Here is a 27,885-nt window from a genome sequence, read left to right as displayed (position 1 = left end):
CCTAGTTCCTTCCATGACGTTTGGATATAAACCATGGAAACAAATCTCTGGGATAATGAAGATTTCCCCCCCCCCCTCTTCTTTTTGCAAAAAGGGAATAACATTCTTTGCAGCGGGTAACAAAGAACGTTGTGTGTGCTGATTCTTTTGTAAGCCCCACTGACTTCAGTGGCTCCTGTTACAAGACATCTCATTCTCTCCGTCCTCCACCCTGCGTTGAGGGGAAAAGTCTGTAGTGGAGATTCTGTAGGGATAGAGATAAGCTTGAGAGGCCCTGCCTTGCAGATTCATCCTCTGTATGTGGCAGAGAACAAAAGGAGGGTAGGGACGATGTGCTTGTCTCATTCCCTTGAAGTAAGGTGACAGTTTCACCTTTTGCATGCTTTACCTGCCTGCCTGCAATTTCTTATTTTTTATAAGTTAACTCAAGGTAGCAACCATAGCTAATACTCCTTCCTCCTCCTGTTTTCCCCAGAACAACCACCCTGTCAGACGGTTGGACTGAGAGAGAGTGACTGGCCCAAAGTCACCTAGCCAGCTTTCATGGCTAAGACAGGACTAGAACTCTCAGTCTCCTGGTTTCTAGGCCAGCACCTTAACCTTACACCAAACTGGCTCTCACCAGTTCAACCGCCCTGAGTCCTTCGGGAAAGGGCAGTATACAAATCCAATTAAATAAATAAATAAATAATTTTTCTCCACCTGCATAGTTGCCTGCTTTCAATTATATCTTCCTCTGTTATTGAATTCTAGAAAAATACAGAATGACCCTTCCTCCATTTGTGAAGAAAATTATTTCAGGGAAAGTTTATTTAGTTAGTACATCAGTTGGGACTTGGCACAAAATCTTAGAGCGAGGAGCTTGTTGTCTGAACGACTCCTCCCTCCCCCTCCAAGAATTGGTATTTAAACTAATTTAAAAGTTTACTGGGTTAATTTAAATATTGTAATAGATATTGAAAATGTTTTTATGCATTACCACATCCATAGTGTTATAAAACTAAGTCTCGCCTTCCAACTCTTAACTAAAGGATTCTTTAGCCTTTTTTTTAAACAAAGACTGTTTTTAAAAAGCCCTAGTGAGTGCAGCTGCACTATATAATGATGTTGCTCTTCTTGAAATAGAAACGTTGTGGTTGTTGCTATTGATCGATTTATTGATGTGAGTTAATTGTCAAAAGAAATCTATACATATACATTGGGATTTTTATTTTTTTTTTGGCCCCAATTTCTGGTTTATTAGCCACCAGCACGGCTGCTACGTCAGCAACCACCATTTCTAGCAGTGGTCAGACTTTCCAGATTGCCAGCAGTCCAGTAACCATGGCGGGCAAAGTGATTACAAAGCTGCCTCTTCCTGCAAATAGCAAAATAGTCGCTGTTAATGTGCCAGCTACTCAAGGAGGTAGGAAAATATCACAAAAACTTTTTTTTAAAAAAAATGGGGGGTTTCCTAGTAAATTATCTATGACCTTTGTTTAGAGAAGGTTATTTGGGATTTGCTCATAATCTCTGTTTTAATTTCTCTGACTGGCATTTATTCACATTGGCATCTATAAATTCCTGTGGAGTTGTCTTTCACAGTCTGAAGTGAGAAACATAGCTAGTGTTTAAAATCGTGTCAGTATACGGTTTATCCATGGTAAACATTAAAGGAAGCTAGTAGCAGACGAAAGGCCCAAGTTGTAATTTTTAATCCGATATTATTACATGTACTACTGGAGAATAATCATATTCACTCTATTTAATTTTTATTATCTTTAAACATAAATGAAATCAAGTTTAGCTATTGTCTATTATTTTTGATTGATTGATTTATAACATTTGTTAATTTGTAATATTTATATCAAACTCTGGGTGCCTCTCTATCCCAATTAAAACAACATCAGTAATAAAACAATGTAATACACATATTTCTAACGCCATAAACATTTAAAACCTGGCATTAAAGCTGAGCTTTCAAAATGCAATCCCTCAGTTAAATCCTCTCAACCATCTCACCCTCGTCCTAGCGCTTGGGGTCAAGACCAGATCTCTAATGTTTTTTGGAAAGTTAGGAGGATAGAGGCCTGCCGAGCTTCAAGAGGAAGGCATTTCGTAGGGCAGGGGCTGCCACAGAAAAGGCACCCATCCTGATCCCATACAGCGGCAACGTTTAAGGGAAGAGATGAGGAGTGTGCCCACCCTCTCTGAACTGGTAGGATGGGTAGATGCCCCTAGGAAGAGGGATCCCGCAGATAACGGCAGAGGTTGTGGGTGCTTCATCACTGAAGGCTTTTAAGAAGAGAGTGGACAGCTACCTGTCTGGAATGGAGTAGGGTCTCCTGCTTGAGCAGGGGGTTTGGACCAGAACTCCTCCTCCAAGGTCCCTTCCAGCTCGTGTTATTTGTTACAACCTGGCCCTGAACCATATAGAACTTTAAAGGTAATAAGCAACACCTGGAAGGAAAGTGGAAGCCAGTGCAGTTTGCGCAACAGAGTTGTTAGGTGGATAAACCTAGGGGCATCCAACACTGCTGCCGCTGGACTAGTTCCGTGATCCTCAAGGACTAGTTTTGTGATCTTCAAGAGCAGTCAGCTTCGTATAGAGGGTGTTTCAAAAACCCAAAGCAGGAAGTGACCAAGTCAGGCATCTCAGCCCTCCCAGATAACCCAGGCATAAAACATGACTAGATGAGCTAAATCTACTTTATTGTAAGGCTGTATTAACAAAATCTTCCAAGCCTTAAAAGTACAAAAGTTTCCACCTCACTTGTCTGATTGTTCCCTAGGCAACTTTTCTCCCTCATCCCCAACGTCATTCCCTCAGTCCATTACATTGAGTGACCTGACCGTGAGCAAGGGCACCCAGGCCAGGAAAGGGCACAATTAGCACAGCAGATGAATCTGTGCAAATCCCTGCTCCCGACATGGCGGCCACCTGATCCTCAAGTAGAAGCCTGGAGTCTTAAGATAGGGGTCCTCAACCCCCGGTCCGTGGCCTAGTACCAGTCCGCGGCACACACCCTTCAGTCCTCGAAAAAAAACCTCTCTCCACGGATCCGGTCCCTGGTGCCCAAAACGTTGGGGACCTCTGGTCTAAGAGATACAACTCAGTCTGGGTGGGGGAGGCGATGCCACCCCATATAGTGTCAGAGATGAAATGTCATCTGGGCCTAGAGAACCAGAAATCCAGAGTCAGTCGATCTTGCTAGGTTTGAATCAAAGCTGGTTCCTCCCCATCCAGATCCTTGCAGCCTCTGAGCACTTGACCAGTACCACCCTAACATTTCCTGTCTGGCTAGGAGTGCAGATATATATAACTGATAACACCCCACTCCACACTGGTGACCTTCCCTAATGGTTTTATATAGATGTTAAAAATGAGAAATGAGAGAGCCCTGGGGCATCCCACGTTGCTGGGGCCTAGGTCTCGACCTCTCCTCTCCTACAACACAGACTGGAACTGGCCACGGAAGCTGTAACACAGTGCCTGCCACTCCCAAGCCCCAAAGCCTGTCCAGAAGGATACCATGGTTGATGGCATAAAAAAAAACCCTCCAAAAGTGTTAAATGTTTATATTCACCGTGTTCAGCGTTATAAATGCAGGATAGACTTGTTCGGCCAAAATGTTATTTAATTCACAAGTCTAATCCTTGACATTTGCGATACAATTTTTTTTTAAAAAAAAAAAGTTGGAATCTTAAAAAGAAAAATCCACCAGAGTAGCACTTTAAAGAATATGTGTGTTGTCTTGTGACTTGGCAATGCTTTTAAATTAATGAATACGTTGCTCTCCCAATAGGCGTAGTTCAGGTGCAGCAAAAAGTGTTGGGTATCATTCCATCAACTACCGGAGCAAACCAACAAACATTTACTTCATTCCAGCCAAGAACAGCAACTGTAACTATTAGGCCAAATAATACAGGGACTGTTTGTACAACAAGTGCTTCGCAAGTAAGTTTCACTCTTTCTTCTATCAGGATAACGCAGGGTTTATTTGAGTCACTTGGAGATGATTTCAGTTTTTATTATTAATTAGCACTGTAACACACTGAAACCCTGTCTTTTTGATTGCTCACGGTGACTTACATGGCAAACCTATATGTTGTGTGATGAATTGGGTTCATGTATAGTTTGGGGCCCAAAGTCACCCAGTGAAGCTCTCAGGATGGAATGGACCTTTGAACCAGAGAATCCCTGATTCTGCATTTTACCCAATATGCCAACTTGCTCTCAGATGTGTTAAGAATGTTGCATTTGTGAAGTACACTATTGCCAAGCACAACACCATCATTAGATTTTCTTGATATTCCAGGGTCAGTAATTGTAAATGTTCCGTAGGCTAGTTAAACTGGATTGATTTTCTGTGTTTAAATATGTGCATGTGTGAATCAATACATCTATAAGGCAACCTGGTGAATACTGTTCAATTGACCAGGGGCAATATTGACTAGCAGTTCTGGGTGACGTATGGTTCAGATGTTACTCTGTCGAGATATCTGGAATAGATTACTCAGATATGAAATGTCTGAGAATATGTCATTTGCATTTTTTTTAACCATAAATTGGCTGTCATTTTGGGGAGAGATGCTGCAGCTACTGCTACTGCTAACTGAAGCTATATGCAAAAAAAAGTGTTAGAGTATGAACAAAAGAACAGAGGTTGAAATAGAAAAAAAAAGTAGTTTGATTTTTTAAAAAGCTTTCTTGTGGCTCCTGTGAAGGGTATTTTATTTTCATAGCTTTGTTTTGTATCCTCGGACAACTTTTAATCTCTCTATAAGTTACTTTTGACATATCTACTGTTCTTTGCAGGATTAGAAAAAGTTGAACAATTTGTTTGTAACTTATTCAGGTAATGCCTGGGACACCTCTTCGGCCTGGAATGACGGTCATAAGAGCCCCTCTTCAGCAGTCAGCTCTAGGAAAGACCATCATCCGAACACCGGTAGTCGTACAGCAAGGTGTTCTTCCAACCAGTAGGTTATTTTTTTAAATAATTTCCAGTATGTGCCAGTTGTGGTTCGTTTCTCCATTTTGAATTTTCTTCTGTATCTTCCCACTTATTCAAATGTGTCTAGTTGAAGGATTTGTATTTAAATAATCGATAACATTTTTATAGCTTTAGATTCGATCGCTATTACCAGTGCCAAAAGTTAAATGGCTGGTTGCATTTTGTAATACATAGTTCCTTTTTCCTGTTTGAATCCAACGGGGTCAGAACTGACGCTTAGGCTTGGGCAAAGAACTCATGCTAGTGCTACAATCTTTGTTTCTTTTTGAATAGTTAACATCAATCACAAAAAATTGTTAAAAGTCTCTGCTGTTTCAAAAACATTTGCTATGCAGCATTGGAAGTTCTGTTTGAGATACACAATTCCTAAGTCCCCTTGGAGCGTCAGAATAAATTGAACATTTCTGTACATTCTGTCCTATAAACAATTGCATTCGGTATTGTTAAAAAAAATTCATCAGAATATCGTTAGCTGTGTGACAATAGAAACTATTTTCAGCCCTTTGAACCAACTCTGTTTCTGTTAAACAGTGTACCCTTGATTTTTTTCTGGTTAATGGATCTTAACTATTTAAGAAGAAAAATACAGGCTTTTTTAATGATTGGGTGGGTTAATTTTTTAATAAGTGTTATTGGCCAAAGGGTTGAAAAATCCTGTGATATGTTAACACAGGCCAAACACAACAAGTGGTCACCCAGATCATCAGAGGTCAGCCTGTGTCAACAGCCGTGTCCAGCCCTACTACTGTTTCTACCAGCCAAAAGGTGGCGACAGCTCCGGGAATAATACCCTCACAGCACATGCAGCCACAAGCCCCTCCACCACATCCTCCTCGGCCTCAACAGGGACAGGTGAAGCTTACCATGGCGCAGCTCACACAGCTCACACAAGGACAGGTAAGCAGTCAAGATTTGGGAGACGGGGACTCATATAATGAGCAAAAGATCACAGTAAGCCCACCAAAACGAGGTATTTTTATCAGGAAATGCCTCAGGCAGAGTGAACCCAGCATTCAGAGATATTCTACTGAATTTCAGCAGCACAGTTTCAGAATCTCCAGAAGTTGCAAAATGGGGTTTGGGGAATTGTTGTTGCCCTGCTGTTTAGAATGAACTACGTATTCAGAAAAAAAAAGTCTATAGCTCTTTTCAAGTGGTAGGTTTCATTATAAAGTGAAACTACACAAGTACTTGCAAATTTTATCCTCCTTCATCTTCTTTGGTTTCAATTCTCCGCTTTTTTGCGTGCCGTATGCATTTCTTCAGTGTATTTGGGTGCTTGAAATGCACGTTGTGAGATGTTAAAGAGATTCACATCGTGTTATCAAAGTGTCTCCTTTTGGTTTTAAATTTTGATGGGTTAACGCTACGACAATTGGTAGGAAATTTTCTTCTTTTAGAAAACATCTTCATTGTAGACAGTGCAGATTGCGATGTCCATATTAAGTCTTGTTGGGTTGCAGTTCAGAACATAAAGCAGCCTTGGCTCTTTTACTGACTTTAATAACTTTTGCTTTGTATTTTTGTCTGTCTTCCTCTTAGGGTGGCAGTCAGGGATTAACCGTAGTAATTCAGGGTCAGGGTCAAACAACTGGGCAGTTGCAGTTGATCCCACAAGGTATGACGGTAATCCCAGGTCCAGGTCAGCAATTGATGCAAGCCGCTATGCCAAACGGTACCATTCAGCGCTTTCTGTTCACCCCATTATCTACAGCAGCTACGGCAGCCAGCACCACTTCCACAACAGTTTCCACCTCGACATCAGGTATACTTTTTATGTATGATGTTCACCAAAAAAAAGGGGGAATTCCGCATTTTGATACAAGCTTTAAAATGTTCGGGGTTTTTCCCCCCAAGGTGATGATTGGGAGAAAATTGAATGACTGTTCGGCAGAAGAATAATTAGCTTTTACTGTTATTGCTATTTTTGTTTTGGGAGCACTTGGATGGACTTTGGGTTGCAATGCTAAGATTGCATGTTTCAGACATGAGTAGAAGAAGAATGGGGCGGGGTCCTGTGGAGGGGTGGGAGAGACAATTTCACAGCTTTCTAGTGGAAGCAGAACAGCCCTTTGTGCGTACATCTTGGCTTCATTCAGTGCATTTCCACCTAGGTTGGAGCTGGAGTCTCAGCTCATAGCAATAATAGTGTGGAGGGCCTACCCAAAAGAGTGTTATTCTCAGCAGCACAACTGAATGGCAGATATTGTGTGACAGGAAGGCTTGCAGATGAAGCAGACTGGTCTCTTGACAAACAGATGCATTGTGGAGTCGTGGTGAGAATTAGAGTGGCAGAAGCTCGATTGGGCAGAGTATCAGACTCACCTGATCCTCACAGTTGCTCTGTGTAAACTGGCAATGAGTGTGTGAGAACCCGGCCGCCCTGACTACCGAGAAGCAGCAGGGGGAGGTGGCTGCGATTAATGATGTCTGAAGACGGTTGATAGGTTGCTCAAGATTTTCCTGGGTCTTTAGAGGACAAAAGATAGCAATTGGGCAGGACAACTGACATAGGGCAGATATTATTATCCAAGAGGTGACAGGCATAGAGAAATATGGTGAGAAACTAAGACCAGGCTTCACATGGTGCAGGAAGAGTGCGTGGTTTTCTTCCTTTCTCCACAGCTGGTTCCAGTTGGTGTTAATAGCTATGGAAAGCTCTGGCCCAAGGTCCCTGGTTTGTGGACTGCCTTAGGATTCAGTGATCTCACCTCTCCTGTTTAGCATGACAGGAACCTCATGACTGTTGATCTGGCCACTTGTTTGTTAGATCCATGTCCCTCAGGGCTGGTTAAAGCCTCTTCCAGGGGAAAGGGGAAGGGTGGTAGTACATGGATGAATCTATATGGTGCTAAATTCTCCTCTAGAAGCAACTGTTGGATTTAACCATCCTGGACAATTTTAATTCAGGCTCCAACTGGGGGTTGGTGTGTTGTTGTTGTTGTTGTTGTTTTGGTAAAGCTGTGAAGAAAAAGGTCTGACCACAGGTCCAGAAGGCTCTGGGGAAACATAATACTCTAAATGTGTTTCAGTAAAGTTTCAGGCCAGAGCATATCATAGAACAGGGCTTTTCAACTGGTGGTACGTGTACCACTTGTGGTACATTAATGAGCGGCAGGTGGTACACAGCCCTGGGTAGCCAAGTGTAGTGGGGGAGGGAAATAGCCAGTGCAGGCAAGGACTTACTGTGAGAGAGTCCTCTGGAGCTGCAGAGTGGCTGGGGTGAGGCAAAGGCCCCAGGCTCACTTCTGGCTCACCCTCCCCCATGAGAAAGGGGGGGCGGAGACAGGAGAGGCTATATAAAAGGAGCCAGTTTGGGCGGGAGAGGGAGAGAGAAAAAAAAGAAGCAGCCTTGGGAGGAGGTAGAAGAAGGAGGGTGGGGGGGGAGAGGAGAGGAGAGGAGATCAAGCAGGCCAGCCATGAGCCGATCTACAACTTCTGTGGCAGCCACCTGTGCTGGCAGCAACAAGCAGGCAAGAAATGCAGCAGAGGAGGGGTTGCCCTCCACGAGGAATGAAGAAAGGCAGCATCAACTGGAGGTGAGACACGGAGGGAGGGAGTTGGAGAGTGGAAGGATTCTTATGTGCTTTTGTTTACTTTGAAGTTCTGGGATTTGTGCAATGGGGGCTTTGCGTTCTTAAGGAGTGTTTGGCAATTTCTATTTGGCTGATGGCTGATGTCTCGTGTTAGCTTCTATTGCTCTGCTATTGTTAGCTGTAAGTTTTGCTGCAAGGGATTTTGGAAGTATTTTTCTCCTGAATGAATTTTGCCTGTAGCATTCCTTTACTTATGAATGAAGCCATTTGGGGAGGCTGCCTTAGCCGGCAGCCAATACTTACTACATTTTTTTTCTTCCTTAAGTGCGGGCCGTGCTCCCTAACTTTCCTTTCTAGCCAGTAGCTAATTCTTAAAGGGGAATGTTCCTGTTTAAGCTAGTTCACTCAGAAGCTTGTCTTTTCTGTCTCTGGAGGCTTTTCCTTGTTTGATGAATATACTTCCTTCAGAAGGAGGTGGGCATGAGAAAGAGGGAGGCAGGGAAAAAGGGAAGGAGGGAAGGAAGTCCCGCCTTAGCACTTGGCCACCAGCAGCCCTGCTATTGACTTTGCTTGTCAAAAGGTTGCAAAAGGAGATCACATGACCCTGGGACACTGTGACCATCATAAATATGAATCAGCTGCGAAGCATTCAAATATAAATCACATGACCCTGGGCATGCTGCAATGGTCATAAGTGTGAAAAATGGTCATAAGTCATTTCAGTGCAATTGCAACTTTGAACAGGGGTGGTGAGGTTTTTTTTTGTCAAGTTTTTGACACTGCTAGGCGGTACTCGAATATTGCCATATCCTAAAAGTGGTACAATCGGTGAAAAGGTTGAAAAGCCCTGCCACAGAAGACACCATTGATCACATTTGTTGATTACCGCAGGAAAGGAGTGACGTGACTGTCCTAATTCTTTTTGATCTCACAGCAGCTTCTGATATCATTGATCATGGTGGTCTTCTCCGGGTGGGAGACAAAATATTGCAGTGTTTTTCCTCCTGTCTCCATGGCTGGTTCTAATCAGTGTGGTCAGCTAGGAAAGGGTCTGAAACAAAGCTCCTGATTTGCAGGGTGTCTCTGATGCTCTTGACTTTCTTGTTTCACATTTGAATGAAACCGTTGAGCAATGCCATCCAAAGGGTTGGGTGCCATCAGTACGCTGATGATACTCAACCATGTATGATTGACGCTGTTGAGGTCATGACCCAGCATCTAGAGACTGTTCAGGTCTGGAAGGGGAGGAACAGGCTCAGACTCAATTCTGACAAGACCAAGTGGCTGTGAATATTTGGCTCTTCTGGCGCTAACGGTTTTTGGTTGTTGATTCTAAATGGGGTAGCTGGACTGAGAATCCTATTTCATGATCCCTGCTTTGCCTGATGCTGTCCTTGAAGACCACTTGCAAGCTGTAACTGATCCAGAACACTGTGGTGCAAGCAGCTATCGGCACACTTCGTTACACCTAACTAACACCCATGCAAACTCTCTAGTAACTAGTAAGTTCCTGAATACAATTTAAGTTGTTGGTTGTCAGCTGTAAAGTCATTCATAGTCTAGGGCACGGGTGTCAAACTCGTCACGTCACGTCACGTGTTGTGACGTATCGTGACTCTTTTTGCATTGCTGGCAATGGGGTGGGCGCGGCTTTGGTATGATGAAACGGGCCTACGGGCCAGCAGTTTAACACCCCTAGTCTAGGGTTTGACTGTCTGGGAGACTGCCTGCCTCATCGTTTTTGCTCGCCCCATAAAATTCAACACAGTAGACATGTTTCATGTCCTCTCTAAGGTCACCTGATGAAACCTAAGAAGGATCCTTTCTCTCTCATGGTTCCTTTTTAATCTTTAGACCCTTGGCTTCTTCTGTCTCTTCTGGGGTAGACTGGCGTTGGGCGATTTGGTGTATGGTGTGCCTTGGGTTTTTGTTTATTGTTTCCACTGTGACTTTGTGTCATGTTATTTTATCTGTTTTTAGGGATTTTAATAGTACACAACCCAGAATTTCTGCTAAGTTGGGAAGTCTTTATAAAACTAAATTACAATTTAAAAAAAAAACACCACAAGGTTCAGGCTTCAGATCACTGGATATTGTGTAATGAATGTTTTTAGGGCAGAGGAGCTGTTCTTTGCAGCTGTGAATGTGAGGCTTGCTTTTATCTCCCCAGCTGCAGGAGAACAGAAGCAAACATCGCTTGCACAGACCCAAACACAGCCAACGCCAGCTCTTCCACCTGCTGAGCCCAAGCTTGCCCCTACTTCGTTCTCAGCTCCGCCTCCAAGCAGTCCAGCTCAGACTGTGATGCCAGCACAGACCCAGAATGTGCAGGCACCAGTTCCAGTTGAACCCCACCCCTCCCCTGAAGCTCAGGTTCCACCTTCGCTTCCATGTCCAACAGTCACCTCTGAAGCACAGCCAGCCAGAACACAGTCGACAGTAACTCCAGCTGTGGCTCAGCCCCCGCCCCAGAGCCTTCCACAAGGACTGCCTTTCGCCCCAGCGCAGAACCAAGCCCAGCCAGTTACGCATCTGCAGACTCCACCCAAAGGACAGACGATCCAGCCAACTCAGGTACAGACTGCAGTCCCACAGCAGGTTCAGATCCAACCACATCCATCCGTGCAGATCCAGACCCAGCAGTCCCAGGTCCCAACGTCGGTCCCAGCTCTGCCGCCTGCTTCGACTGTCAGCCAAGTCACGGTACCGCCTCCACGCCCTCAGCTGCAGATTCAATCCCCCCAGACCAAGGTCATTACCGTGCCGCAGCTGCAGCAGCAAGTCCAAGTGTTTTCCCAGCTCCCGTCCCATATGGTGGCCCAGATTCAGGCTCAGCAGAGCGGCCTGCCTCAGCAGATTAAGCTCCAGTTACCAATTCAGATTCAGCAGGCCAGCGCGGTGCAAACACACCAGATCCAGAATGTAGTAACTGTTCAAGCCAGTGTCCAAGAGCAACTGCAGAGGGTACAGCAGCTCAGAGAGCAACAGCAGAAGAAAAAACAGCAGCATATTGAAATAAAGCGGGAACACTCCCTTCAGGCTTCTAATCAGAGTGATATTATCCAAAAACAGGTAAAGTGTTTTAAAGGGACAGCAAAACTTTGTTTCTCAGTCGGCATATCGCTACATCTACCTGAATCAAAGTGAATCCTTCCCTCACCCCTGGAATTAACTTTAAAAAGTGGGAGAATTAGCTTAGATTGGCTGAGAACGTTATAAAAAAATTGAGATATTGTTGTTTGTTTAATTATCCTTTGGGATAGAAGTTATTCTAAGTTTAGCCTCATCTTTTGTTTAAGTATGATAAGGAGAAGTCATTGAGCGTCTGAGGATTAAATCCTTCGTGATCTGCCTTTTATATTCTCTTTGTCAAAGTAAGAGATGTTCGATCTAAATCTCTTTAACGTAGCTTTCCAGAATTATTGACTAATAACAAATCTACCCTCAGTCCTGAATTAAACAGCAAAATTGAAAGAAAGCTTGGATTAACCAATACTGTGCTCAGAATTCATCTGTTGTCTGTGTTTAGCCTTTAGAATTTTGGACTTTCAGATTGCAGTAAGAGTCATCTCTTGTACCTTCTTCAACTGTAGATTATTAAGTATATATTTTGTGAAAATAATCCTAGGTATGATAAGACCGTTGCCAAATATCTAAAATATTTTGAGGTATAAAATATATCACAGAAATGATCTAACGATCATTTAATGATCATCACATAAATGATCGGAGCTGAAGAAGCTTCTTGGATGAGAAGCGAAACGTCTTCAAAGAAAAACCAGTAAGCCCAGTTGCCTCGTGAAAAAAAGTATCTTTGGGATACATGATCTAACTTTTCCTACTGCAGCAGGAAGTGCCCTTGCGTAGGTTTTTTCCCCCACCTTTGCTCCAGGAATCGGAGAACAGTCCATCAAATGTCTATGGCAGGGTTGTCCAAAGTTGGCAACTTTAAGTCTTACGGACTTCAGTTGCCAGAATTTCCCAGCCAGCATGGAATTCTGGGAATTGAAGTGCACAAGTCTTAAAGTTGCCAACATTGGACACCCCTGGCCTGTCGTCTTCTATGGGAGAAATTCTTCTCCTATCTTATCCCAAGTTCTAGGACATCAGTGAACTCTTTCCTGTTTTTTCTTTGTTTTCTTTGGGATATTCTCGAAGCTTGAAAAAATCTATGGAAGGAAAGGGATATGACAAGAATCTAATAAGAAACAGAAATTGTAATGATAATTATCCCAAAGGGCATGATCAGTATTTGATTATTTTGTTGGAAAGTAGATCAAAGACATTTTGGAGCAAAGTAAATACTGAGAAACATCTGAAACTTTAGACATGATGGCGGACTAGGTCCTAGGACATATATACTGTGTCTCCTGAATTCTTAATGCTAGATTGATTTTTTTCTCCCCACTATTTAAGGGAGTGTTCCCTATAAAATCTTATTTCTTTCTCAGTTCTGTCTGTTTAGATTCCTTTCCTTGATAGCTTTCTTTTTTAAAAAAAATAAATAAATCACCTCCCAAGTGAGGAGTATTGTACTCCCAGCTCTGGTCCTCCTTTCCCTATGTTTTTTCTGCAGCTGGTATTTCTACCTCTCCTGTTTCTTCCTTATTTTGGGAACTCTTCAGGTTTCCTTCAAAGGAAGGCAAGTGAAGACCTTTTGTCCAAATTGCAGTGGCAGTTAAGGTGGCAATTAAGGGCCACCTTCAGTTTAATTTCTTGGGTGCTTAGATTTTGAGTTACTTGTAGGTTTTAAGAGTTATTTCTTGCTCTCCAAAGTTTTCATATATTGGATTTTTCCCCCTGTCTTCAAGGTGGTAATGAAACACAATGCTGTGATAGAGCACTTAAAACAGAAAAAGACATTAACTCCTGCTGAGCGTGAAGAGAATCAACGGTAAGGCAAATTGTAATTAACCAGGTATTAATTGTATAGGTCTTCCAGCTTTTCCTGCTGCACCGCAGTATGTGATAGTGCAGCACCAATTAGAATAATTTCCACAATAAGTGGAATCCTGAGTTGTCATACACTGAGTGGAAATGGAAGGGACTCTTCTGATCCAGCACAAAGTTTTCCCAAAGAAGAACAATGTGGTTTATTATTTGCATCTATTTTCCTCTCCAGCCAGCTCAATCAATCACTCTCGCTCAATACCCTTCATATTGCAGACATTCCTCCCTATTATTTGGAGACCTTTGCAGAGTGCAAGTTACTGCAGTAGGGAATAGTAACATTTCCTCCTCATTCTTCTCCATTAAACGTGTCATATGGTTTCAGAGTTCTAAGCCTACACTTTAAAGAGAGAGATGAAAAGGAGAAATGTTTCTCCGTGTCTCCCAATGTCAGCATTCAGGGCAGATGTGTTTCTCAAAATTAAGCAAGAGTGAGTTTCCACTTATTACCTGTTGTGACTCCCAACTATAAGAACGCACAGGTATAGACACACATAAGATGTAAAAAGTGACGGAGGAGTTACCACGTTTAGGCTATCTAGATAGGTGTGCAGGTCATCACTGAGACCCACCTTGGCAGCTCTGCAAATGAACTAAGTCATATCTTAGGCTCCTTCCTTTTGGAGACTCCTGGTCACCAAGGTTTATAGGGCAGACTAATTTTTTTATTTATTTTTATTTTTTATTTTAATTCCATTTATATCCCGCCCTTCTCCGAAGACTCAGGGCGGCTTACAAGCTTAGCACTAGCCTTCATTCTATGTATATGCCTGCTTATTAGGGCTTTCACACACACCCCAATCGGCATTATTACAAAGTCAGCTTAATTGCCCCCAACAATCTGGGTCCTCATTTTACCTACCTCGGAAGGATGGAAGGCTGAGTCAACCTTGAGCCTGGTGGGATGCGAACCTGCACTAATTGCAGGCAGCTGGTGTTACTTAAGGAGGCATTAGCCCACTGCTCCACCAAGGACTCACAGCTCCTCAACGCTAAGCATCGCTCTTCTGGTGGAGCTGCCTACAGAAACTTTCCGTATTCTCACCTGGGATGGGGTAATCTTGTCTATCTGCAGACTTCCATGATCCATCCATATGATGGGCAGAGAAGCTTCGTAACTGCTGCTTCCTGAAAAATAGCTAGGTCTTCTGGAATGATATCAGTTGAAAGATTGAAGACCATATCCCAAGGGAGAAGCTTGTCCTTTCCAACTCTAGCTGCTTTTGTACTATATTTCCCAGGATGCCATTGACACCAGAAGAGGTTTATTACAAAATGGGTGGTTGTTGCAGGCTTATTAGGTTTATTTTGCTCCAATCCATGGCTTCTTTGTGATACTTTGTGATACAGGTAACTACTGATAAATAAGGGTACTGCATACGTCTGATGTATCCTTTTCCCATTCTCTGCTTCTTCAAACAAAATGTAATTGGTTTTCAAGAACTAGATCAAACTTGCTAGTTGATGCTTCTGACTTGGTTGTCCACATAGTCTGTAATAAAATTTGTGTTTTCAGGCACATTGGCTTGACCCAACAATAAAAATATTTCTTTTACCTTCTTAATATTGTAAATGTACAGATCAGCATGTAATCATGTGCTGCAGGCAAGCTCAGAAGCAATACCTTTTAGTGAAAAGACTATTATTCCCAGTTGAGAGTTATGCAGAATTGGGAATAATTATTATGGTGTATAAAATGTAGTTGACAGTCTTCCCCCCCCCTATTATTTGTTTAATTACACCCTTTGTATTTCTTCCCCAGAATGATAGTGTGCAACCAAGTTATGAAATATATTCTGGATAAAATAGATAAAGAAGAAAAGCAGGCAGCTAAGAAACGAAAACGGGAAGAGTGTGTGGAACAAAAGCGCAGTAAACAGAATGCTTCAAAACTCTCTGCTCTACTCTTCAAACATAAGGAACAACTGAAAGCTGAAATACTGAAGAAAAGGGCACTTTTGGACAAAGATCTGCAAATTGAAGTGCAGGTAAAATTGTCATTCTTAATCATGCTTGGAGACTTGACACTATACTTCAATTTATTGTTTTGCAGCCACAGGCAAAAAGTACAGAGTTCTCTTCAGCTTGTGACCCATTTCTACCAAACTGCATATTCAGACTTAGGCCCTCCCAATCCCATATGGCTTAAGTGTAGTTTACTATATTTTCCTGGGCTTCATTTCAGGATGACTGATGAGACAGATGGATCATCTAATTCTGATGGTTATTGGTCACCTTTTAAGTCATTTTATTTTAGGTTGCTAATTGGTTGTTAATATTAAACTGTACAATGCTTTCTGTTCAAATGGGGGGTGTGCTTCAGAATGCATAGTTTTTGTGGTGTGACCCCAGGGAACTGTGGGAGGGGCCATGATGCTCTACAAGAACAGGTATGTGTGCCAAGTTGCCAACCCAAAGAGCAGGAGTCAGGCAAGCATTGTGTGTATGCCTGCATTTGGACTTACCAGCATGGACAGAGAGTAGGAGATAAAGGATATGGTTTGTGTGTTTGCACCCTGTGTAACTAGAACAGAGAGTGAGAGGTGAGATACAGTTGTCAGGCAATCCAGTGTTGGGCAGGAGGGAACTATTAATAGTGTGTGCAAATCAGCATGCCAAGTTCTTTCTTTCAAAGGCAAGGGTGGAACATGGCGTGCAAGAAGCAGTATTCTTTCTAACAATATCAGAATCAAAATTGTCATCAGTTATTTGCTAGTCTATGTTGTAAAAATAATACAATATTAAAATCCCATCAAACAGTTGTGAGAAGCAGTAGAGACAGCAAGTGTGTCCATTTAATGCGGTAAATATTGATAAATATAAAAACAGTCTTTGTGGCTGTTCTCTATCATTTTTAAAAGTGGGAAGGGGTCCCAAGGAAAAAAAAGTTTAAGAAACGCTCGGGTAGAGCACAGGGTGAGAACAGATGTTGTTGCTTTCAGCAACTGGGGGATTAATGTATTAGCAACAGTGTTGATATCCTATAAGGTTATTTTCTTCCTTTTTAATAGTTACTGAATGGCAGTAGCACAAATGCTCAGATTTTGAAGAATGTCTTTTCAAAGCCTCTTTCGTCTTGTAGTTCAGAGGTCTCCAACCTTTCTGGGCTCATGGCCCAGAGGGAAAGAAAGCAGCTTCCAAATTGGTGCGCGTGCATGCAAATGGGCCCGTGCACACCCGCTCGGTGCTAGCGGCCCCATTTACGCATGCGAAAATGGGCCGCGCACAAACACCCAGCGCTAGCTGCCTCCTTTGCTCCCTCACACATGCGCAAATGGGACCATGGGTGCACGTGTGGGCGCACCAGCCAGCCATTCTTGCGGCCCACTGGCCAAAAGGTTGGGGACTCCTGTTGTAGTTGGAATCTTTTGTTCTTATTAGGTGCAGAAGCCAAAGCTGGATTCAAATGAAATTATCTACTTGAATTTGGCATGCAATATTAATAAATTTGCCTCCCAATATTTTTTGAATGGCATAAGTAATTATTGTGTACACGATTAAGCCAGAATCATGAATCACGATTAAGCCAGAATCGTGTAGATGTTTTTGATAGCTTGTTCTCCTGTAGTGAGCTCAGTGCCAAGGTCTTCTGGATGGGAGAAATCTTGAGAAGCTCATAGCAAGAAAGCTTACGTGTTTTGCAGGTGACTAGTGCTAATCCTACACAAAAACACTTGCTTTTTTTCTCTAGAAGTTTGATAGCGTAACTCAACCTTTGATTCTGTAAGATACGCATCTATGCGGGTTACTTTTGTGTTTCTGTTTTTCTTTAGGAAGAACTAAAGAAGGATCTAACTAAAATTAAGAGAGAAAAAGAAAAGGCCCAGGCTGCAGCAGCTGCTGCAGCAACTGCTGCAGCACTGTCACCCCCACCACCTCCACCGCCGCTTCCTCCACCTCCACCGCCTCCACCACCACCACCACCTCCTCCTCCTCCTCCTCCTCTACCACCTCCCGCTTCCAGTTCCAGTGTCCCCTCGACCGCCTCAAGCACATCCTATATTTCATCCCACAAAAGAAAGCGAGAGGAAGAGAAGGAGTCTGCCTCTTCAAAATCCAAGAAAAAGAAAATGATTTCTACTACCTCAAAGGAAACCAAGAAGGATACAAAGCTTTACTGCATCTGCAAGACGCCTTACGACGAATCCAAGTGAGTAAGGAAACTTACGTGCTTGAAGCGTGTTTAGTTTAGCTTTAGCCTTTAGTTAGTAGCTGGGCTGGAGGGATAGAAATGGGAGTGAAACGTTAAATGCCATTTTGTTGGGTAACTCGTCGAGAAAGGACTAAAAATATTAGCTCTCGGTTGTATTATTTTTTTCAAAAGCAGGCTTTTGTGATTCATATCTTACTTGCATGTTTCCATTGTGTGATTTTGTCTCACATTGCACATTCTTTACTTTGTCCCAGTCCTCTTTGCCTCTTGTTCAGAAGCAGTGGATTACAGATTAGTTTTCTTGGGCAGGCTCCAAATAATTTCTAAATTATTACTGCTAAGCTTGTAAGCCGCCCTGAGTCTTCGGAGAAGGGCGGGATATAAATGGAATTAAAATAAATAAATAAATAAATATATTTTTGGGTTATATTTTTACTGTTTGGCAGGGAGGGGACTTTTTAAATGCCAGGTTACACATTTTATATTCTGAATATGCCAGATAGGAGATAGATTATAGAGTAATTGGAGGATGAATGTGTTACAGTAGAGTTTCCTTAGAGTTCCAAGTGCTGTCTTCCTAGATTAATCTTTATTATATTATATTATATTATATTATATTATATTATATTATATTATATTATATTATATTATATTATATTATATTATATTATATTATATTATATTATATTATATTATATATTATATTATATTATATTATATTATATTATATTATATTATATTATTATATATTATTATATATTATATTATATTATATTATTATATTATATTATATTATATTATATTATATTATATTATATTATATTATATTATATTATATTATATTATATTATATTATATTATATTAGGGGAAATGGAAAATATTCTTTAATAATAAAAATGAAAAATACATTTATGTAATCATTAAAAACATCAAGATGCCATAGCTAATATAATTTAACAGGTCAGAAATAAGCTTTTGATCTGGATATCACTGGATATCTGGATAGTTTAAAAAGGACAAGTAATATTTGAGAAATGCAGCTAGAGACCTAACTCTTTCACTCACAGAACTGATTTGAGTAAAACATTGGCAGCTTAAACATAATGGTGTAGAGAAGTTTTTTTATGAACATGTCCTGCATTTCTTGTTGTTTATCTAGAGTTCTTTGTCAAATCAGTACTGGAACTTTAAAATTTTAAACTTACATGGTTAAGTGCAATATTTATAGGAGGCCTGGGTCTCAAGTCCGTCTATTGTATAAAATTAGCATTTTCTGAGAGAATATGAATAAACATATAAAAATACTTCTCTTTCAAAAAAAATCTGTGGCACATAGTTTACCATAGTTGTTTCTTGAATTACAGTATCTAAAGGAAATAAATTATAAATTATTTTTCTTGGAAGTTAAGCCCTAATAGTATTAATGTGTGTGTGCGTGCGTGTGTGTTGATTACAGTAATTTTAAATAAAATACATATATAAAATTTACCGTAATCAATAATACAGAAAGATGATTATATTTTTTCCATGCTGAACCTATTGTGATTATTGGAAGATCAGATAATTTATGGCTTAAAAATAGTTCAGATTCAATCAGACCATTGCTTTTCTTCTGTTGAACTATGCTCATCATAGATGAAAGGGATGGAAGCAGATCATTCAGACTGCCTTCTCTACATATTTTTATGCTGCATTGTCTCTCCCCTTAAAATCCTGGGTAAAGATAATCTAAAAGTAAATCTCGTTGACTTTTAAGCCTAGGAGAAGGGTCTTGATTATGGAGCCCCCAGGTGTTAATAGAAATAAAGCAGAACTGTACTCCCACAGCGTGGCTTTCCCACACAGTGTTCCTGTGAAGGAGGGGATCCTGCAGAAGGCCAGGAAGGAGTTTAGAGGGACAGTGCTATCAGCTGGATTTACTCAGGGTAGTTTGGGTCCCAGCCATAATATGCTACATGTTTCTTTGGCATACCTGTATCAAAGGCTGTTTGCTTAGATTTAGTAAACAATCATTAGAACTGCAGTGGAAGATAAGCAGAAGAAAAGAAATGGGGTAATTTTTGGAGCGTTTTGTAAGAAAAAGTTCTTTTACTTTTGAGCAGAAGCCATAGTAAATACGTTTGCTGGCATATTGCAGGAAGGTTTTCTTTTCCTCAGGAGTGGAAATCAGGCTGATAGGCCCACAGAGCACTACTGTATGTAGTAGCATGCTGCTTAAATAGCAGGAAAACATAGTGTAGTGTGCAAAGGGACATTATGCAATAGGGGTGGTGCTAACTTTGAGATCAAAGCTGTCAGATATAATACTGAGGGAAATATAGGCAGTCCTCGACTTTCAAGTGGACACTTAGCAACTATTCAAAGTTATGACTGATAAAAACAACATTCTTATGACCAGATTCAAAGTTCTGGTGCCGGGGGGGGGGCTGTCCCACAGTCATGTCACATTTTGGACGCCTGGCAATGGGCCTGCGTTTATGGCCATTTCAGCTTGCTATGGTCCTGTGATCACAATTTATTATTTATTTTTATTTTTATTTTAATCCCATTTATATCCCGCCCTTCTCTGAAGACTCAGGGCGGCTTACAATTTTAAGCACAAACCAATGTGCTTAGCAATAGCCTTCATTCTATGTATATGCCTGCTTATTAGGGCTTTCGCCCCCCCCCCAAGTGGCATTATTATGCTTTTTTGCTTGAATTTACTGCGGGTTTCTGACAAAAAACACTGTGGTATTTGCTTTATGACTGCCACACACAAAAATCATAAAATCTGGCCCACTCACATGGTTCTGGACTCAATTACATTTGTAAGTTGAGGACTCCCTGTGTAGAGGTACACATATTAAATTGGTATGAGGGAACATTGTTCCTTTTTCCGTACTGTTCCCTCCCTCAGGAGTTTTGAGGCCAACAGTATATGTAAGCAAGCAAATATGGTAGGCAGCACCAGCATCAGAGTCGAACCATTGAAAGAAGAAAAGAAGGGAGTGAGGAAGGGGCAATAAACAAAGGGAAGGGTCCCTTTAGAGTTAGAGCTCATTTAACATGACATAAAACCATTTCACCTCTGTTCCAAGCCAGAGGTTCTTATAGACAGTGGCCTTTTCTCTTATTTTGTTATAATATTTTGAACTTGAATATTGTCAGGTGGAGGTTTGTAAGTACACAAGGATGAGGTTGCCTAGTTGTATGGTTTTTGACCTGACACAAAGTTTTCTAAAAATATATATATATATTTTAATAAATGGCCTGCCCTAATTTTCTTTTTTAATTTGAGAGAAATTTCAGGCAGTTTCGTAGAAAACATACATCCACGTGTCCCATTTTCCTTCATGTCATGTTATACCAATATGTGTTTTACATATGGCTGGTATGCATGCTGCTTTTTTTTAAGTATACCTGTAACTTCTAGTTGTATCTGCACTTTGCTTCTTTTTTTTTAACATTGAACTATGTTTTCAAAATTTAAGAATGACCAATATGCTTCACGTTTTTTTAGCAAGAGTTTTGAAAATATAGATCTTTTTCTTTGGTCGTGTCTTTCTGCATTCATAGTTGAGACATTCACATATTTCAGATTTCAGTACTTTTTGTTGTTGTTGTTGTCGTTGTTGTTGTTGTTTTGCAAAAATATGAAGAACTTCTATTAAAGTAGGGTCTGGCAAGTTTTTATTCTATGTTAGGTTGGGAAGAGTAGATTAATATGGTTAGAGAAATTTAATTCAGAAAAAGACAGAGTCAGTTTAAGCAAGTGCCTTGCCATTTGAAATGACAATTACATTGTCATTTTCATTGTAAATACTTTTAGGTTCTATATTGGCTGTGATCTTTGTACTAACTGGTATCATGGAGAATGTGTTGGCATCACAGAAAAGGAGGCTAAGAAAATGGATGTGTACATCTGTAATGAGTGTAAACGGGCACAAGAGGGCAGCAGTGAGGAATTGTACTGTATCTGCAGAACACCTTATGATGAGTCACAGTGAGTTCTGACAAGAACCTCTTATTTAATATTTAGGTAGAAAACTGCTCTGAGTTTGGTAATGTGTTTCTTCAACAAAAAAGAAATATTGTTCAACATCTGTTATATCTAGTGACATGATTTTAAACATTTCTAAAATGACAGTAAATTATATTATGTGACACTTGGGGGAAAGGGAGGTTTCTAGTATTGTCAGTAAAACATATTCTTCAAAGCAGACTATTTTTTATTGATTTATTGAGGAAGTTTCCAACAAATGCCTTACTTGCTAGGAATTCGTAATTTATTGCAACTCATATTAATTTTAGTTCAGGCTGAAGTTATGATTATAATTTCAAAATCGGTATATAAGTGCTATTAGTGCCCCATTCACACTATGTTGTAGGATTCTGAATGTGAATTTTCTACCAGTGTATATGGTAGCTTTTACAAAAAGTTGATCCAAAGGAAAGGAGAATCTTTGTTAATCTTGATGGTAAATCACAGTTCATGACCTTTGTTCCTTTCAGCGCTAAGAAGTTTCAGTTGCTTAAGATTAAGCATGGTTGATAAAGCTATGCTTCCAATTGGATTTCAAAAATTTAAGGGTGAATATGAGGCAAAAATCCTCATCTTTTTAGATTTGTTAACCAAGGAAAAGTCATAATGTGGAATTAAAGATGTTAACCATTTTCTTTGGGATCTTGCAGATTTTACATTGGCTGTGACAGATGTCAGAATTGGTATCATGGGCGCTGCGTCGGTATTTTACAAAGTGAGGCAGATCTCATTGATGAGTATGTCTGCCCACAGTGTCAGTCAACTGAAGATGCCATGACAGTTCTCAGTCCTTTGACTGACAAAGATTATGAAGGGCTAAAGAGAGTGCTACGTTCATTACAGGTAAGACTGCAACTTACGTTAAAGAATACTCTAAGCCAGGGATGGGCAACTATGGCCCCTTGATGACCTATGGATTTCAACTCCCAGAATTCCTGAGCCAGCCATGCTTGGCTCAGGGACTCTGAAAGTTGAAGTCCACAGTTCATTAAGAGGCCACAGTTGCCCACCCCTGCTCCAAGCCCTCAGTTTCACAGGAACAGGTGTCCCATTAGATTCAAAGTCCATTAAATGCAAATGGAATTTTATCCATTGCATCTGAGGTCTACTGAATTGTGGTCTAGTACATCAAGGGATTCACTACATTACAAAAAAGCATTACAATACATCTTTGGGAAAGCGGGGTTGACTTAGTTCAGCCAAGCATTGAGGTGAAAACTGCTGAGCAGACCTTTATAAACTGAACTGAACCTGAAATCAACAGCTGTCTCTTTGGTTTGCATGGAGCAGTAGGACGGATTTCTACAAGTAATTCCCTCCCTGTTTTTCCCAGTGTACTGCAGCAATAGTGTTGATGTGAAAGCAGGCTTCTCATATTAATGAATGATATATCTTTTTCCTAACAGGCTCACAAGATGGCTTGGCCATTCTTAGAACCAGTAGATCCTAATGATGCTCCCGATTATTATGGTGTTATCAAAGAACCTATGGGTGAGTGAATTCCAGGGCATCCTGTTTAGTATGCGATGTTCATATGCTTCATTTTTTCATAGGTTAGTTGGCCATGGTATGTTTAACCTATAGTGGATTAAATACAAAACAAGATTCAGTTGAATGCTTAGAACAGACGTGTCAAACTCGCAACGTCACGTGATGTTGCGCAACGTATCAGGACAGTTTTGCCGTTGCCGGCAGTGGGGTGGTCGTGGCTTCCAGATGACGCGTCTGGCCCACGAGCCGGCAGTTTGACACCCCCGGCTTACAAGTTTACTAGAATTTAGGAATAAACATGCATTTGATTGAAGCTATAATAATTTCCTTATGATTAGGGCAGGATATTATTTGCACATTTTTTATTTCTGTGGTTCTTCCTGGTTACAAGCTGCCACATCACCATATAATGTAGATAAAAACAAATAAAAATGTGCACAAAATATACAATCATGATACTTACACAATAAGCACAAAAGAACCAGAAAGTTTAATAAACATGCGTACAAAAATACTCCTTAATTTTTGAGTGACACGCATGGCTGGAACATTTGATAGCTGTTCTCCATACATTCCAGTAATTGATTCTTGTGATATTGCTAAATGAGAATGCCCAGAAAATGTTCACAAGGGAAGGTGCATTCAGTTTTGTTGCTATTTAAGAGACACCAAACTTCACCAAAGTTTGGGTTTCCTGAATACATCTGCTGTTGGTTAATTTCAGTGAGATTCTTTTAACATTTTTGAATTTTTTTAAAATTTTATTCTGTAAATGCTGTGTTGCACGTCTAGTATCTGTAGCCTTTGCTTGAGGGGGGAGTAAGTAGCCTGGGGGGAGTAAGTAGCCTGCGGGCTGCACAGAGGTCACCACAAATGCCTCTGAATCTTGGTCTGCTCCCTCCTGTCTAACTTTCACTTTTATAGCTGCAGCTTTTGGCAGGCCCAAAGGTGCTTTTTCAAAAGACAACTGGACTTTGTTTGTTTTTTTTTCCCTTGAAGATGTTTCACTTCTCATCCAAGAAGCTTTCTCAGTTCTAACTTCTTCAGTTCAGTCAGAAGAAGAAGCTGCTTGGATGAGAAATGAAACGTCTTCATGGGTAAAAACAAAGTCCAGCTGCCTTTTGAAAAAAACACACCTTTGAGACCATCATGACCTGGATGACTGAGAATCTCCATGCAGCTTTTAGTCGTTTTTTTAAAGGTCCTCTTCCAGTTTTGGTGGGCAGGCCTTGCAGGAAAGGGCCAGCAGTTTCAGTGGGGAAATCAGGAAAGTGGAGAGACAATTACCTTAAGTCATCTCAGCTATACGGAGCTGGAGGGGGGCACCACACCCAGATTAAGTTGTCAATCCATCCTTGGCAGCGAAAAATATTTCCTCTCTCAGCCTGAAATGTAAGAGAGAACCACCACATCACCAGAGAAAGCATCCCATCTTTTTGGTGCCTCAAGCAAGGAGCAAGATTTGCGGTAACTGCTGCAGAAACTGGCAGTTCAAGTGAAGCAAAATAAGCCAAAAAAAAAAAAAACCTAGGCACTGAAAAGAAACCTGTTGAGTCAGAATTTTCAGTCAGAGCCTTGGTGGAGCAGTGGGCTAATGCCTCCTTAAGTAACACCAGCTGCCTGCAACTAGTGCAGGTTCGAGTCCCACCAGGCTCAAGGTTGACTCAGCCTTCCATCCTTCCGAGGTAGGTAAAATGAGGACCCAGATTGTTGGGGGCAATTAAGCTGACTTTGTAATAATGCCGCTTGGGGGTGTGTGTGAAAGCCCTAATAAGCAGGCATATACATAGAATGAAGGCTACTGCTAAGCTTGTAAGCCGCCCTGAGTCTTCGGAGAAGGGCGGGATATAAATGGAATTAAAATAAAATAAAAAATAAATAAATTATTAATCAATTTTCATTTGTATTTCCCAAGTTTCCTTCCAAATTCAGAGTGACATTTCATAGTATAAAAACAGATGTTAGTCCTACTTCTCCCTCTGAAATGGATTGCCATGTCTTCCTGAGGCACTGCTCATAATGTGCTTCTGTCCTCCAATAGCAATAGCACTTAAAACTTATACACTGCTTCACAGTGCTTTACAGCCCTCTCTAAGCGGTTTACAGAGTCAGCCTATGGCTCCCAACAATCTGGGTCCTCATTTTATTGACCACAGGAGGATGAAAGGCTGAGCCAGTCAGGATCGACCTCCTGGCAATCGGCAGAATCGGCATGCAGTACTGCATTCTAACCACTGCGCCACCAGGCTTGTTTTCTTTTTACAGTATTTTGGGGGTGATCAGCCTTGTGCCAAAGTACCCAGTGGGATTTCTAAAAATAAAAATCTCCAAATGGCAAATTCTGGTAACATTTCAAATTTGGGATAAGCGAGATTTGAGAATTAATGTATTAGATTTTGGTTTCCTTGGTGAGATCATATGAGATCTCAGGAGAAATCATTTTTTTATCATTTATTTTTTGCTGAATAGTTATGTCCAGCACTGTTGCCATTTTTCTGTTTTCTGTTCCTATATCTTTCTGGACAGATTCTGGCTTATATTATTTGTTCCATTAGTGTGGCACTCTTATTTTTAGTTTTATTCACCATTGGGCATTATTCTTCTCCCTTTTTTCCTTGTTGACAAAAGTCTTGGATCATTTGGTGCTTTCCTAATTTTTAATTGTGCTGATGGATATTTTCTATTTCTGTATTTTTTTTCTGGTATTCATAGCATCACAACTAGATCTGCTCCAACAATTGATCAGTGGAAATGCACATATTTATTCTAAGGAGTTTTATTCTAGGATATTTCTTGTAGGATGGGTGACAGGCTAAATGAACAATAAAGCAATATTTTATAAAATGAAAGGTTGATATTTTTGGATTCTATATTGATTGCCGTTGGGGATGTAGAATTCTTGTTTCCAACTGTCTAGAAATGAATCTTCCAGATTCTCAATGAAGCCAAAGATGAGAATTCCCGTTTTTGTCTCTATTTTAAGTTGTGGTGAGAAGAGTATTGCTCCCCAGTTACAGCCAAAATAAAAACTTTTATTTCTCCATTATTTCCCAGAAGCAGTTTCAACTCTGGGTATCAACAGTGTAAAAAAAATGGAATTTAGCAAGCTGCGTTGTTTAGTTATATCCAGAGTAAAAGTTGAAATAATTTAACATCAATCAGGGTCATCCAGTGAGAACGATCTGGTGCATGAAGGCAGAATTTAAATGCTCAAGTGCACAATAAATCTTTGCAATGAGGGAATCTCATAGGGATAATCCAGGCAGATCTTTCTTCTCCTACAAATAAAGTAAATATATACCAAATTTGCGGCCTACTTCCAGCCTTTTCTTTCTTGGGTTATTCCTTGACTTTTGACACGATTGATGCAAAGCCAGGTGCCTTCTATATTTATTGCCGTGACACTGGGGATGAGAACACATCTGATTTGGTGACGGCATTTATCTTCTTAATTATGTTCACCAGCTACCTTCTCTCCTATTGAAGACCGATTTGTTTCTGAAGACTTTTCTCGAAAATTGGTGTTTTAATCAGCATGTTATGTTCCCGCGTAAGCCATTAGGAGGGTTTTCTAACTAGATTATCAAGCCTGCTCACCCTTACTTTTAGCAGCGCTATCACATTTTGAGTTTCAATGCATTTGTGAGTAAAAGGCTGGGTTAAGGCTACTGACTGACGCTTTACATTTTTAGATACTGTTCTATTTTCCAGTTCTTTAATGAGAAGCGCACAAAATGTTTCGGAGTCAGGGAACTGTAACTTCCTGACGCTTCCTGTACAGCTCGCCTATTATTGTGACCGGTAGTTACCAACTGGGATCCTTGATCACACTGCATTCTTTGTGCTGCAACTCATTGAAAGGTTCAGACAAGGTTCTGAATTGAAATAATGAGCGCTCAAGAGAAATTAAGCGTATTTATATGCACTAATTACTTGGGGTAATTTTGAAAAGAAAAAAAAAAGGAAACCCCAAACTAGAGAGTTCAGAGTATAAAAGCCAACCAGTGTCCAGTGGGAGATGCCTCTGTATAACTTCCAGAGGGCCCTCTTCAAACAGAATTTTCAAAAGTGCATCTTTGTAACTAGGGATGATGCCCCCCGGTAACCTGTCTTGCCTTTGATCTGGTAATCTTCGGTGAGGAGCTCTTCTCGCTGCCTGCTCGGTGGTTTCACATAATGCCCTAAGTGCCTGAATTCTGTACATGTGAATAGTCAAATGTACATCCCTTTTCTGACACATTTCTGCGGGTTTGGACTGTTACGCTGCCAGTGGTTGAGCTTTGTTGTTGAATAACCTTTGTTTATTTTGAAGATCTTTCCACCATGGAGGAAAGAATACTGAAGCGTTACTATAAAAAGGTGACGGAATTTGTGGCCGACATGACCAAAATATTTGACAATTGCCGTTACTACAATCCAAGTGACTCACCTTTTTATCAGTGTGCAGAGGTTCTCGAGTCATTCTTTGTACAGAAACTAAAAGGATTCAAAGCAAGCAGGTAAGTGGCTTTTCCCTATAATGCACTTTTTTTATCGGTGTGAAATACACTTTGCCACCAGAACTTTGCTCTTCTATTTTTTTGCAGTATGTCTAATTCTCCCCATATACTAGAGTGAGGCAAATGACTACTAATTAGTCTAATTAAAATACAATTTTGTGAAATAATCAAGATCTTTTTGTTTAAATAATAAACTGTGTCAAGTGTAATAAAGAAAATAAAACATATGGAATG

At 40.7% G+C, this 27,885-nt stretch overlaps 1 protein-coding gene across 8 annotated transcripts in view; it reads left to right on the top strand.

Annotated features, from left to right (window-relative positions):
* Positions 1–27,885, top strand: part of BPTF (bromodomain PHD finger transcription factor) — a 77,890-nt gene that overhangs the window by 44,908 nt on the left and 5,097 nt on the right. For 3 of the 8 annotated variants that reach the window (XM_081317640.1, XM_081317639.1, XM_081317645.1), the window contains exons 19-31: positions 1,244–1,405; positions 3,786–3,937; positions 4,839–4,962; positions 5,671–5,894; positions 6,540–6,762; positions 10,704–11,605; positions 13,345–13,427; positions 15,246–15,471; positions 17,257–17,633; positions 21,449–21,622; positions 22,312–22,504; positions 23,068–23,152; positions 27,465–27,651. In XM_081317640.1, the coding sequence (XP_081173766.1) occupies positions 1,244–1,405; positions 3,786–3,937; positions 4,839–4,962; positions 5,671–5,894; positions 6,540–6,762; positions 10,704–11,605; positions 13,345–13,427; positions 15,246–15,471; positions 17,257–17,633; positions 21,449–21,622; positions 22,312–22,504; positions 23,068–23,152; positions 27,465–27,651 (3,112 nt within the window). The remainder of the gene's footprint in view (positions 1–1,243; positions 1,406–3,785; positions 3,938–4,838; positions 4,963–5,670; positions 5,895–6,539; positions 6,763–10,703; positions 11,606–13,344; positions 13,428–15,245; positions 15,472–17,256; positions 17,634–21,448; positions 21,623–22,311; positions 22,505–23,067; positions 23,153–27,464; positions 27,652–27,885) is intronic. The other 5 variants (XM_081317641.1, XM_081317643.1, XM_081317644.1 and 2 more) reach the window with 4 other exon arrangements.

This window comes from Vipera berus, assembly GCF_964194415.1.
Source record: "Vipera berus genome assembly, chromosome: 2".
Classification (NCBI taxonomy): Eukaryota; Metazoa; Chordata; class Lepidosauria; order Squamata; family Viperidae; genus Vipera; species Vipera berus.
The sequence above is the reverse complement of the archived record's forward strand: the minus strand, read 5'-3'. Positions and strand labels throughout refer to the sequence as shown.